The sequence below is a fragment of the Leuciscus leuciscus genome (genome assembly GCF_965113295.1).
Source record: "Leuciscus leuciscus genome assembly, chromosome: 2".
NCBI classification, from domain to species: Eukaryota; Metazoa; Chordata; class Actinopteri; order Cypriniformes; family Leuciscidae; genus Leuciscus; species Leuciscus leuciscus.
This window is the reverse complement of record NC_138726.1, coordinates 18,186,016-18,200,295: the sequence shown is the minus strand read 5'-3', so window position 1 is coordinate 18,200,295 and position 14,280 is coordinate 18,186,016. Positions and strand designations below refer to the sequence as shown.

The window sequence follows — 14,280 nt, the reverse complement described above, 5'->3', positions numbered from 1 at the left end:
ATCGTGTTCACAACCCCTTCTGGCAGGTCAACGGGTATCCGTTGAGTCTCCATGCGTGCAGAGACCAGCGCTCTGGATGGGGATGCCAGATCGAGCCGTGGGCTTGAGAGAGAAGGTCTCTTCTCGCCGGAATCGGCCAGGGGACTGTGTCTGCCAGCTGTATTAGCTCCGGGAACCAAGTCTCACTGCATGAAAATTGGGATTTCCGACCCCGTAAACGGCCGTAAATCTCCCTAATTTTCGGCAGTTAACGACAATTTACAGCCTGTGAACGTCGCGTTCGTCTGTGCCGAATATTGTCGGAAACGAACCATGACGTATGCAGAGCGCTCGCGCCGGAGGTGTGAATGGCTCTAATTACCATATGACTCGTGGTGGCAAGGATAATGTATTGCTGTGGAATACATACTGTCATCTGCAGTCATCATGACGACATAAGTGGCTGAAGAAGTTCCAGGGAAGTTCTCTGCTATCTGCTGTGCACCTACAGTACATACAACAATATGATAAAAACTCGATACATATCTTGTACCTTAATGGAAAATTTGTTATCCAATTTGTCAGCATTTATATGACCCATGACTATTGGATACAGTAAGCAGTGTTAGTATTGACATTCACTGGACACTTTATTATATACAGCTGTGCTACTGCTTATGAACACAAATATCTAACCAGCCAATCACATAGCAGCATCTCAACACATGTAGTCATGTAGACATGGTGAAGAAGACTTTCTGAAGTTCAACCTGAGCATCAGAATGAGGAAGAAAGGGGATTTAAGGGACTTTGAATGTGGCATGGTTGTTGGTCTGAGTATTACTGGGATTTTCACCCACAACCATCTCTAGGGTTTCCAGAGAATGGTCTTAAAAATGCAGAAAATAAATATTGTCTGGTCTGATGAGTCTCCATTTCAGCTCCACATTCAGATGGTAGGCTCAGAATCTGCTGGAGACATCATGAAAGCATGGATCCATCCTGCCGCCCATCAACGCTTCAGCTGCTGCTGCTGGAATGGTGGTGGGGGGGTTTCTTGTCCCACTTTGGGCCCCTTAGTCCCAACGTGGTATGGTTTAACCAGCACAGCCTACCTGAGTATTGCTGCTGACCATGTCCATCCCTTTCTGAGCACAGTGGAGCATCTTCTGATGGCTACTTCCAGCAGGATAATGCACCATTTCACAAAGCTCAGATCATCTCCAGCTGCTTTCTTCAACATCATAATGAGTTCACTGTCCTCCAACAACCTCCACAGTCACCAGATCTCAATGATTCCATGACATATGCTCACAAATTGTATTAAAAAAACATACTAAATTTGACATTGACCAAATCTGGACACAATTAGCCTTTATACAGAAGTAATGTGGACATCAATACTTGACATTCAGTACACGTTGGAAAAAAGAAGTCGTCTGGTGTCACGTTGTGAACCTGTAGGGGATGTAATTTAGGTGTCCAGAAACCACTTAAAATATGCGCCGTTTGGACGTCTCTTTGCGCTGTAGGTGTGATCCCTACTGCATGCGAAGACCTATGTGATATTCATTTTTCTTTTTGAAAAATAAATATGGTTAAACAATTTGTGAGCTTTTCTCTCTTTTTCTGTTAGTTTTGTGAGCATTTGTCTGTGCACCAATCTCAATCTAATAAAACGCATTTGGGTTGTAGCCACTGGCATTAAAAAGAAATCAGTTACAAATAATTACCATTTCCACACATAGGTTGCAGTAACTCTTCCACTGACTGGCATCCTTCCTTTGTATGGATATCGTCTGCCGTGGCTTCTGGGTCCATGTCCTCAAGAACACCCTCTCCCATCCCAGTTGGACTGCATTGTGTCGCATCTGCTTTATATGTTAAGGCAAAAAAGGTACACTTACTGTATGAAGGATATGCATGACACGTAATTGCTGGAGGAAAAAATCCTACAGTATCATACAGGGAATATAAGTTACAACATTGAAAGGAATAGATTTATTCATTTTTCTGTTAGTTTTGTGAGCATTTGTCTGTGCACCAATCTCAATCCAATAAAACGCATTTGGGTTGTAGCCACTGGCATTAAAAAGAAATCAGTTACAAATAATTACCATTTCCACACATAGGTTGCAGTAACTCTTCCACTGACTGGCATCCTTCCTTTGTATGGATATCGTCTGCCGTGGCTTCTGGTTCCATGTCCTCAAGAACACCCTCTCCCATCCCAGTTGGACTGCATTGTGTTGCATCTGCTTTATATGTTAAGGCAAAAAAGGTACACTTACTGTATGAAGGATATGCATGACACGTAATTGCTGGAGGAAAAAAATAGTATCATATAGTATAAATAGTATCAAATAGTACTTATAGTATCATACAGGGAATATAAGTTACAACAATGAAAGGAATAGATTTATTAATTTCATAGTTTGTAAATGTAAACCACTGTAATGGGCAATCACAGTCTCCAAAATCATATTCAACTATGTAAAGACTATCTGGAGAGGTGCCTTAAAAATGGTGTTCCACTATAATTTTGATTCTGGAACAAAACACAAAAATCAGTTTGGGATGTTTATAATGGCCCTGCACAATATTGTAATATTTTTGTTACCTCATTATTCGCTCAGTGTTCAAAGAGCGAAATAGCATGCAGAAATACAACTGCCACTAGTAAGTCTAAATATGACTTACTAATTTCAAATGAAATCTGCTCAGCATCTTTCAAAATGGCATCTAATTGGTGTCTTCCATAAAAAGATGGCTTCCTTAGACCAAGGCCATTTGGCAGTCCAACTACCGTCAGGCCTCGGTTTAACAAGGCCTGGTAAGGGAGCCTTCCAGAACCTCCAGCCTCCTCTGAAATACATGAATATGCTCATGCATGCACACCATTTTTCAGTTTGACAATTCCGACTTCCCTACCTGTTTATAATCAGTGCATAGACTGTAAACATGTAATTCTTAAGATTGTATGCTATAGGTAAACAATTTAACAAGTTACTTAAAATGCCACAGATTCATGGAGGCATATTAGCTCATCAATATATGTAAATATTTATACATTTTTCACATTTGCCTAAAAAAAAGTTAGAAAATATGCTTACTATATCTTTGATTGAAGAGGTCCTGCACTTTCTTAACCAGCCCACATGGAAAGAACCTATATAAACATATATGTTTTAATATATGTTTTGATATATGTTTTTAATATATGTGACATATATAAAATTGGCCGTTTTCCTATATTATATGTACATATATGCACATATATGCACCTACATGTTCACCTATATATGCTCACCTATATGTTCACATATATATGCACCTATATGTTCACCTATATATGCACCTATATGTTTACCTACTATATATTAGTAAAATTATTAAAATCCATAGCTACTAGGCCTACACTGTAAAAAAAAAAAAAATCCCGTATACAAACGGTAAATCTCTGGCAGCAAAGTTTCCAGACGGATTCCGTTAAATTACAGCAAATAACCATTTCACAAAATTACAGGCAAAAACAGTGAAAATACAGAATTGACTTTACAGTCAAAATTTATTAAATTACAGTACATTACTGTTGATAATGGCTTATTAAACCGTGGAAAAACGGATAAATGATGTCAAATTACATTTTAAAAAAAACATTTAACTTTCAAGTTAAACTGTAAATTTAGGGTTTTATAAAGTTATTTTATAATAATGCTGTCTATCTACAGTAATTATCTTTTAATATATAGTTTTTCCTGTGTATAATAACTATGAAGTTATGTATAAAAATGCATTAAATACATAAATTCAAATTCAAAGTTTGTATATTTACAGTTAAGGCATTTCCAATTTCACAACTTTGACCAATCTCTAATTAAGTACTTAATAATAGCAAATGTACAGTCAATTTCTGTTAAATTAATTAAACGTATAAGTACAAAATACCTGCACATTTACAGTATTACTCATTAAACAAACACTGAACATCAAGATATGTGAATGATAGGAAATACAATCTTAGTATATAATTTAGAACATGTAAAAATATCTACATTAAAAGGCAATTGCTGTATGCCTTTATACTCTAATATAACTTATTTTACACATTTACAATTACATTTTATCCAAAGTGACTTAAAAATTAAGAGAACAATAGAAGCAACAAGTGCAGTGACAAGTCCCAGTTAGTGTAGCACAGTATACAAGTTTATTTATTTATTATTAAAACAAAGATTTAGTATTATTGGGTCAAGTGTTTATGAAAAGATGGATCTTTAGCAGTTTCTTGAAAATGTGTTAAGTTGGGCAGGTCATCCCACCAGCAGGGAACAGTCCAGGTAAAGGTCAGTGAAAGTGGTTTTGTGTCTCTTTGGGATGATGGCACCACAAGGCGACGTTCACTTGCAGAACACAAGCTTCTGGAGACACATAGATCTGAAGCAGTGAGTTTAGGTCTTGCTGCAGCATCTGGATCAGTTGCAGAGGTTTGACTGATGCTGGAAGGCCTGCCAGGAGAGCATTACAATAGTCCAGTCTGGATAGAACAAGAGCTTAGACAAGGAGTTGTGTGGCTCCGATAGGAAGGGCCGGATCTTTCTGGTGTTGTATAAGGCAAATCAGCAGGATCGCATGGTTTGGCTGAAAGTGAAACCATAAGCAGTTTTGTCTTGGCAAGGTTGAATTGAAGGTGAAGGTCATTCATCCAGCATGAATTTTCCATCAGGTAGGCTGAGATGCGAGCAGCAACCGTCAGATCCTCTGGCTGGAATGAAAGGTAGAGATATATGTCATTATAAGTGATAGGAAAACCCATGTTTCTAAATGACAGAGCCTAGTTACAATACAAAAAAATAATAATAATAGATGGGTGGAATCTAACACAATCGTGGTCTTACTGAAGCAAAACCAAACCTTGTGCAGCTCCAGTGGCCTCACAAGGATCAAATGAATATTCACATGGGAAAATATAGTATAAAACAAATTAAATTTTCTGCCACTTTTAGTGCAATCATATGGAATCAGAAGACTCGGCCATTACAATATTTTAAATTACTTCTTCCCATACCTTGTTTGCCATGATCATTCTGCTTTCCACTTGACCTGAAATCACAAATATATATATATATATTTTTTTTTTTACAACTCAGTATTACATTTGCATATGTCAGAATATGTTCCACTGGGACAATGCAAAACCTCAACTGACGTGTTGGCAAGCATGCAGCCAGAATATGGAATTTATCATGTGGTGTTCATATTCTAGCCTCATGTGTTTTCCTGTATCAACAACAAGTACAGTATTTGCTGAATTCGTTTTCTTAACGGTCTTGATAACCACATTAACCCTTATGAAAATTAACTATGGTTTAACCAAAAAAAAAAAAACCTTGGTAACGTTAGGCCTATTTGTAGTATAACTGTGGCTATTAAAAATGGTAATAAAAATCCGCCAAAAACGTGGTTACTATTTTTTAAGAGAAGAGTTTTCAGCTTCCAGACAGTGTTTAAAAATGTCCCGCCATTTAAGAGATTGATTTACTGACAGATACTATCGCGTATTAACAAAGATTTTATACACAATTAAACGGACTTTATGTATAACAAGTCTACGAAAGCTTGTTTTAGGTATTTTTTGAGGTGTGGGTTCAACTGATCTTTCTTAAAACAGATGGAAAATGTAAAGATGCATGCTACATTTTCAGTGTTTTGCCTCCAGCTCTCGCCAGTTAACTGAACATCATTTAAAATGCTAATGTTAGCTTGAAAACTGTAACGTAAACTTAACACAAATGTAATATAAAATATCGTTCACATGCAGACTCTTACCTCAGCCGGTGATCGGTTGGCATGATGTCCGCTGTGACGAACCAGGCTCACTGAAAAGGGTGCTATTTCCGAAGAATCCAAACTGACAACAGCTAGGGCTCCTGCTCACGGCTGCTCTCGACGAACACGATTGCTTTGAATTATGAGGTGTCATATTGAACCCCTGTTAATCTCACAATCCACTTCAGGAGAGTAGACTGAATTCAAATCTCCCACTTGCACTTGATACAGATCCAAAGTCGACTGATCAGCTGACCGTTGTGGGCGGGACTAAACAGCGGAAACGTAATGGCGGCGAATTTGAATCTGCGTCATCGCGTGCGCGCGCGCGCACACACACACACACACACACACACAAAGCCCTGAATGTGCAGCAACGGAGATTTAGAAAAATATTAATAAAATATACATGAAATTATGGGAGAATAAGACAATGAAATAATGATCAAAATGAGCATCTATTTGCAAGACAAGATTAAAAGTCTATAGCCTAAAAACAATTCAATACAGGTCTACTGTAGCCTATGTAGGGTAGGCTGTATGTACAAATACTATTATTTAACCTTAAAAAAACCCTCACTTTAACCCCCACATGCTTAATAATCTGTAAGGACAACATATTGAATAGATGCAGATTTCTGCAGTTATACCTTCTTTTCTTTGTTTTCTAATTTCACAGAAAAAAATCTGTAAAATATTAGGTCATTGACTTGACCTTTGTTGCTGTGGGTGGTGCTGTCGGTAGTGCAAGAGGAATTGGCTGCAAACGTAAGGACAAACCATATCATTTATCTAACAGAATTGTATTACGTATCTTTGCACTATTACAAGCCATTTGTGTAGTTTTTCATAAAAACAGTATCACCTTTGAAGTGCAGTGCAAAGTTGTTTGCTGTGTCTGTGGAGTCAAGGAAGTCAGCTGCCCCTTTGCTGCTGACTTCGTAGACCTCTAGGCCAGACTTTTGACGGTCAAAAGATAAAATGGCCGTCTCAACACCCAACTCCTCAAGTTTGGACACCTTTACCATTTTCAGGTAAAAAAGAATATCAAATTAAAAAATCCAACATGCATACCAACATTCCAACATATACTGAAGAAGCAACTCATAACAGGGCATGGCAGTCTATATGAAAACACTTTTACTGGGTGAAAATATTGTGAGAAATAAGTGCTTAAGGAAATTACCACAGGAGATCCCATTCTCCCTCTCCGCGGGACAAAGTTCGCTCCGCTGAATCCACATGATGGCCGATTCGTTCTGTCACGTGAAGTAGACAAGAGACGTAGATAAAGGATGGCTGACGCGAAACAGTCGTTCCGAAGCTTTGCGAGATCCCGAAGCGCAGATGTTTCGAAACACTGATCCGAAGCGTGATTCAAAACACCTATGTCACGTGACTATGGCCAAACGAAGCCTCGAAGTGTTTCACTAAGTGTTTCATCAGGTGTGGTCCGCCGAATCAGCGTTTGATTGACACGGTCGGGAACAGACCACACAGTCGCACATCTGTATAAAAGTGAAATCAACGCATATTGACCTCGTGGGTTTTTGTGAGAGGAGTTTGATTTTGAGATAGCGGATTTTTGGTGATATAGTGACGATTTGATTAGTTATAGGCTATTTAGGCTTGCATTTAAATTTAACTGGAATTTAAATGAAACTGGAAAGAGATAGCAGTAATCTTTCCTCATTTGTATGTCCTAGCTAAAAAAAATATCTCCGCCGTCTGCGTCAATGGCCTCGTGGTCAGTGCGCCGACATGTAGCGTCTTTGCACTCGGGGTCCCGAGTTCGAGTCCCGGCTCGTGGACCTTTCCCGCCTCGTTTTTTTGTCATCTCTCTACTGTCCTGTCACAATAAAAGGAAAATCACCAAAACAATATATATATATATATATATATATATATATATATCTTTGCATGCCAGCAACAAGTGTCCCTTGTGAGAGGATTTTTTCAAAGGCTGGAGAAATTATCTGTAAAAAAAGAAGTAGTCTAAGTCCTTCCACAGCAGAGAAATTAATATTTTTGAATAAAAATCTCTAAAAAAGTGAGACATTGTGGCTTGATTTCTTTTATTAATATTCATTTTGCAAGACCAAAATAACATTATGCACAGTGAGGAGCCTATAGGTTACAATCTTCACATATTAGAAAATTATAATAATAAAAAAACAACAAATTTTTTTAATGGCTCGTCAAGGTTGTTTCAGATCAACACCTGCAAGTGACCACTAGGTGTCACCGTTGAGACGGGTGTCGGATTGATTCGAAGCCTCGAAACAATATGGCACATTTGGTTCAACTGTTTCATTGCTTCACGAGGCCTCGATCTGGCCATCACTAACGTAGATTCAAATGCAGAGTGATTTATTTTGATGCCAAACTGGAAAGGTACAAACTCCAACCCTAGGCATAAATGAGAGGCTACAAACTGGAACACGTAACAATACAACGAATCGGCACCAGACAGCAAACACAAGGAGATTAAATAGACTAACAAAGAAAAGAGGTAACAAGGCAGGCAGGTGGGGGAAATAAACCAATAACGAGATAACAAGATGGGCGGGGTTGACAATTAGACAAGAGCACATGGCACAAGAAACAACAAGACACTCATGTGCTCACACAGGACCAGACTGAACATAAACACATGACAAACCGGCGTGTCACAGCCCTGTCACAAACCCATAAGAAAATCCAGACCGAGGTGACAGAACTGTGACACATATAAACATTTACCATACGTTCGTTGCACAGGAGAACCACATACCCAAGCAGTAACAAGACTGAAAATGTATCTGGACACCAGATAATCTCTCTCTAAGCCCAACAGTGCAGACTGTTTTATTGAAACTGGCCTAGACGCAAATGAGTTGTTTAGCCACTCACGGCTAGCTGGGTGACGTCAGGGGGCTACCGTAGCTGCAGAGGGACAAACTTCAACCAGACAGCGACTACTCTGCCGGTTACATATATACATACATAAGTAATATAACTTAAGCTAAACTGGCAGTATAAATTGTTTAAACTTGTTTTTGTAGTTCGGGCAAAAAGTTTGTTTTTGGACATTTATTTTCTTTTTAAATTGCTGAAGGTCATTTGATTGACTGTTTAAAACACAATAGATATCATCAATGCGTAAGTTTGGGTAAAACTGCTGTGTATTTTGGCCATGATCAATGCATTGTCACTTTAATTCAGCATAAGCGGCGCAGGAAAAATAGACTCGGCGCCGAAACTATCGCGGCACTGCTGCTTCTGCTACGCGCTGCCGCGCCGCTTCTGCGTGCAGTCCCAGATAGCCACTGGACGCTGTAACGGAACAGGGCCGCAACCGCAAAACGATAGAGCCGGGTCTGGCACGCATCCGCCTCACGGACTCGTTCCTGAGTCCAAACGCACATCGGGCCGAAGCCGTTTCTGGTCTGTTTTTAGGGGTTGTTGCGGATATGTGCCAGCGCCGATCCAGCACCGCCTAAACATCCCGTTACAGATGCGTAACGGGTGCGTGAAACGATTCCACCTACCGGAGCTGTGCCGGATGTGTTACGATTCCACTTAAATCGCACTGGATTGTCCTTTTGCCTTATTTTCGGCATTTTTGTCAGTTAGGGTATCATATTAACCTATGCTACCTAGGCATACATAAAGTTATTTTATAATAATGCTCTGTCTATCTACAGTAATTATCTTATATAGTTTTTCTGTGTAAAATAACTATGAAGTTATGTATAAAAATGCAATAAGTACATACATTCAAATATAAAGTTTGTATATTTACAGTTTTAATTTTTGGTCAAAGTTGTGAAACTAGACCTGCAATCTCTAATTAAGTACTTAATAATAGCAAATGTACAGTGAATTTCTGTTAAATTAACTAAACATACAAGTACGGAATACCTGCACACTTACAGTATTCATTAAACAAACACTGAACATCAAGATACGTGAATGATAGGAAATACAAGCTTAGTATAGAATTTAGAACATGTAAAAATATCCACATTAAAAGGCAATTGCTGTATACCTTTATACTCTAATATAACTTGTCTTAAACATTTACAATTACATTTACAATTACATTTTATCCAAAGTGAAAATTAAGAGAACAATAGAAGCAACAAGTGCAGTGACAAGTCCCAGTTAGTGTAGCACAGTGCACAAGTTTTTATTTTTTTATTAAAACAAAGATTTAGTATTATTGGGTCAAGTGTTTATGAAAAGATGGATCTTTAGCAGTTTCTTGAAAATGTGTTGAGTTGGGCAGGTCATCCCACCAGCAGGGAACAGTCCAGGGAAAGGTCAGTGAAAGTGATTTTGTGTCTCTTTGGGATGATGGCACCACAAGGCGCCGTTCACTTGCAGAACACAAGCTTCTGGAGGACACATAGATCTGAAGCAGTGAGTTTAGGTCTTGCTGCAGCATCTGGATCAGTTGCAGAGGTTTGACTGATGCTGGAAGAGCTGCAATAGTCCAGTCTGGATAGAACAAGAGCTTAGACAAGGAGTTGTGTGGCTCCGATAGGAAGGGCCGGATCTTTCTGATGTTGTATAAGGCAAATCAGCAGGATCACACAGCAAGGATGGTTTGGCTGAAACCATAAGCAGTTCTGTCTTGGCAAGGTTGAGTTGAAGGTCATTCATCCAGCAAGAATTTTCCATCAGGTAGGCTGAGATGCAAGCAGCAACCGTCAGATCCTTTAGCTGGAATGAAAGGTAGAGATATGTGTCATTAAGTGATAGGAAAAGTCATGTTTCTAAATGAAAAAGCCTAGTTACGCTACCAACAACAACAAAAAAATTAAATAGATGGGTGGAATCTAACACAATCGTGGTCTTACTGTAGTAAAACCAAACCTTGTGCAGTGGCCTCACAAGGATCAAATGAATATTCATATGGGAAAATATAGTATAAAACAAATTAAATTTTCTGCCACTTTTAGTGAAATCATATGGAATCAGAAGACTCGGCCATTACAATATTTTAAATTACTTCTTCCCATACCTTGTTTGCCATGATAATTCTGCTTTCCACTTGACCTGAAATCACAAAAAAAAAAAAAAAAAAAACTCAGTATTACATTTACACATGTAAGAATATGTTCCACTGAGACAATGCAAAACCTAAACTGACTATGATCTGGAAGCTGAGCAGGAAAGGCTAACAGTGAAGTTTTGAGCTGAGACACCTAACCTTAGGGGTGTAAGTTAACTGTCTGTTCATCTGGATCAATGCAATTTTCATAACCAATGATCAAAAGTATCCTATGAAAAAGGCTACTATGATGACCCCAGGCCATCCAAAATGTAGATACGTTCATTTCTTCATCAGAACACAAACATTCTATCAACTTTTATTTTATAAGCCTAATATATGCACATATATGCATTCTATAGCTACGTGTTGGCAAGCAGATGCAGCCAGAATATGCAATTTATCATGTTGTGTTCATATTCTAGTCTCATGTGCTTTCCTGTATCATCATCAAGTACAGTATTTACTGAATTCGTTTTCTTAACAGTCTTGAGATAACGTTAGCCATGTTTAACCCTTACGAAAATTAACTGTGGTTTAACCACAAAGAAAAAAAACAAGAAAAAAAACATGGTAGGCCTATTTGTTTTTGTAGTATAACTGTGGTTATTAAAAATGGTAATAAAAATTGGTTAGTTAAAACCGAGGATATTTTTTAAGAGAAGAATTTTCAGCTTCCAGGCAGTGTTTCAAAATGTCCCGCCATTTAAGAGATTGATTTACTGACAGATACTATCGCGTATTAACGAAGATTTTATTCACAATTAAACGGACTTTGATATGTATAACAAGTCTACGAAAGCTTGTTTTAGGTCTTTTGAGGTGTGGGTTCAACTGATCTTTCTTAAAACAGATGGAAAATGTAAAGACGCATGCTACATTTTCAGTGTTTTGCCCTCCAGCTCTCGCCTGTTATGACAGAACATAATTTAAGAATGCTAACGTTAGCTTGAAAACTGTAAACGTAACACAAATGTAATATAAAATATCGTTCACATGTAACTTAGTATATGAGACTCTTACCTCAGCCGGTGATCGGTTGGCATGATGTCCGCTGACGAACAAGGCTCACAGAAAAGGGTGTTATTTCCAAAGAATCCAAACGGACTGACAGACAACAGCTCCTGCTCACGGCTGCTCTTGACGAACACGATTGCTTTGAACCACTGTTGATCTCACAGTCTACTTCACGAGAGTAGACTGAATTCAAATCTCCCGCTTGCCCAAACTCGATCCTGATCAGCTAACGTTAACCGTTGTGGGCGGGAGTAAACAGCGGAAAAGTAATGGCGGCGAATTTGAATCTGCGTCATCTCGCGCGCGCGCGCGCGCACTCACACACACAAAGCCCTGAATGTGCAGCAACGGCAAATGCCTTTTATTTGCAAATATTTGCTGTATAATGACAAAACGGTAAAAATCTGGGAAAAAAATACAGACAATTACTTGTAAAATTACACTTTTTTTTTTACAGTGTGTGCTGTAACGGACCTGTTGCTGTATAGTTTTTAAACACTGATAATATTGTTCAGCTTAATGACAATGCATTTATCTCATGCTCTAAGATAGAAAAATAAATATGCAGACAGGTAACCATGTTGTTTTGAAAATGTTTATTCCACGGAGTTCTTCACACAGTTTGAGAAAAGTATTTCGGATGTGGTCCACATCAGGTAGTCTCTGTCAAAACAGTGTTGGCTCAAATCCGTTTTGCAGATATGGGCCAGAGCAGTTTTTAGCCCTTTTTTAAATGCAGTCGGCTCAGATATGTATCACAGATTCGGGCCACACCAGTGTAGCCTATGTGAAAACAGTATCGGCTCAGATTCATATTGCAGATCTGGACCAAATCAGTGTCAGACACAGCTAATGTCTTTCGGTTACCTATGGGAAAAGTGATCTGGGCCAGATCTGTAAAATGATATAAATACTGAACTGATGGCAGTTAGATTGTTTAAGCTGAAACCTCTGTCTGGCACGGATCTGGTTCACAATCAGAAAACGTCTCTAAGATAGAAACGGAGGCAAGGGGCTTAAAACGGATCCGTGCCAAATGTAATTGCTATCTGGGGTGTGAATACTCTAATCTGTTAACATGTGCGCTGAAAAAAATACGCTCTGCTAACGCGTGCAGTGTGAAACTGGCGTAACTCAGAATAAAACCTGCTCCGGAGCAGGTTAGCCATGTATCGTAAGTTACCATGGCAATAAAACCCGCTAAAAACCAATCCACCTTCTTGAGCAAGAAAAAAACAGTGTTTGTCCAAATCAATTTAAAATGTACCTGTTTAGCAACTGAAACCGGCTTCATGCAACAGACCACTGGTTATTTTGAGGAGGAGATGCATGTGCACACAATCTTCAGCTGACTAGAATTTTGCACATGTTCTGATGTACTCTGAAAAGGTTTAGTGCATAATATGAACACTTTTAGAATGAAATCTTTTATCAATGAAGGCACTAAACATCTGTTCATTTGATTTAATCCAAACATTTTAGAGACTTCAATGTTTTTACTCCTGCATACAGTAGATGTAAGACATGCTGATACTATAGTCAGGCTCAACTTTAGTTTAAATGTGATAATAAATCTGTCTCTCTGACTGTCAGGAGCATATAAATATATAAAGAATGAGTGTAGAGAACAGGTTTTAATTGGCCAGTCTGCCATGCTTCATTTAATGCAACATACTCCGCCGGTGTCGCTCTGATACTTGTTTCTCCCCAGTCTCGCTCTCAGTGTGCAAAATTACATCAGTTTGATGTCGTCTGGTTAAATCTGACCTGGCTTAAATATTTAATACATTGAATGAAATGTCTTGTTTTGGGCTTCTGCTTCAGTGTTTTTCTCCAGAATCATTCAGGAATAAAAACGAAGTGTGAAAGCATGGATGATGGCGATGGCGGCAGAAGTGTTGGGTGGTTTGTCAGGCTCCACTCCAATCCTTTTTAACTCTTTTTTTTTCTGCTAATAATTGGCAGAAAAGCTCTTGTTTTTAAGCAAATAGTTACTGGTTCAAGAACAAAACAAAGAAACCAGTCAAATAACAATCATAGAGATTAAGGAAATGTTTGCGTATTTCTGCTTTGCTGTTGGCTTCTGTTGTTACCACTTGGACAAGAAGAAGGAAACGCAAGGAATGTGCAGAGAAATAGCGTGAAAAAATAGAAACAGGCCCTTAAAGCAGACACTGTAAAATGTGTCAAAATATATGTTTTCTGACCTTCATCAGATCTTGTGGCAGATGATGATAGTGAGGAGGATCAGGAGAGAGATGAGAAAGTGTAGAGCCTGCGGTAAGCAGAACTACTTTCATAACACTTAGGCTATGTCATGAGTGTAGGAACTGTGGCAGGATTTGTGAATTTTAATAGGTATTGCGAACCTACAAATACACTTCCAAATACATATGCATGCACACACATACATAGAA

At 38.6% G+C, this 14,280-nt stretch overlaps 1 protein-coding gene and 2 long non-coding RNA genes across 3 annotated transcripts; all 3 read right to left on the bottom strand.

Moving 5' to 3' along the window:
* Positions 1 to 353: 353 nt before the first annotated feature.
* On the bottom strand, positions 354 to 6,982 carry LOC309492911 (uncharacterized protein; the record flags this gene model as incomplete). The annotated part of the gene is made up of 7 exons (XM_082161951.1): positions 6,674 to 6,982; positions 6,510 to 6,568; positions 3,093 to 3,132; positions 2,680 to 2,844; positions 2,097 to 2,237; positions 1,713 to 1,850; positions 354 to 484 (listed from the first exon to the last, which is right to left on the bottom strand). Exons 1-7 carry the CDS (start codon positions 6,834 to 6,836, stop codon positions 354 to 356), a joined length of 837 nt encoding a protein of 278 aa, XP_082018077.1. The 5' UTR covers positions 6,837 to 6,982.
* Positions 4,694 to 6,149, bottom strand: LOC309486520. Its single transcript, XR_014201578.1, has 3 exons — positions 5,809 to 6,149; positions 5,048 to 5,082; positions 4,694 to 4,744 (listed from the first exon to the last, which is right to left on the bottom strand). It is a non-coding gene; the product is annotated as an uncharacterized lncRNA (long non-coding RNA).
* Positions 6,983 to 9,916: 2,934 nt separating the features above from the next.
* On the bottom strand, positions 9,917 to 12,191 carry LOC309486556. Its single transcript, XR_014201587.1, has 3 exons — positions 11,870 to 12,191; positions 10,817 to 10,851; positions 9,917 to 10,515 (listed from the first exon to the last, which is right to left on the bottom strand). It is a non-coding gene; the product is annotated as an uncharacterized lncRNA (long non-coding RNA).
* Between the last annotated feature and the right edge of the window lie 2,089 nt (positions 12,192 to 14,280).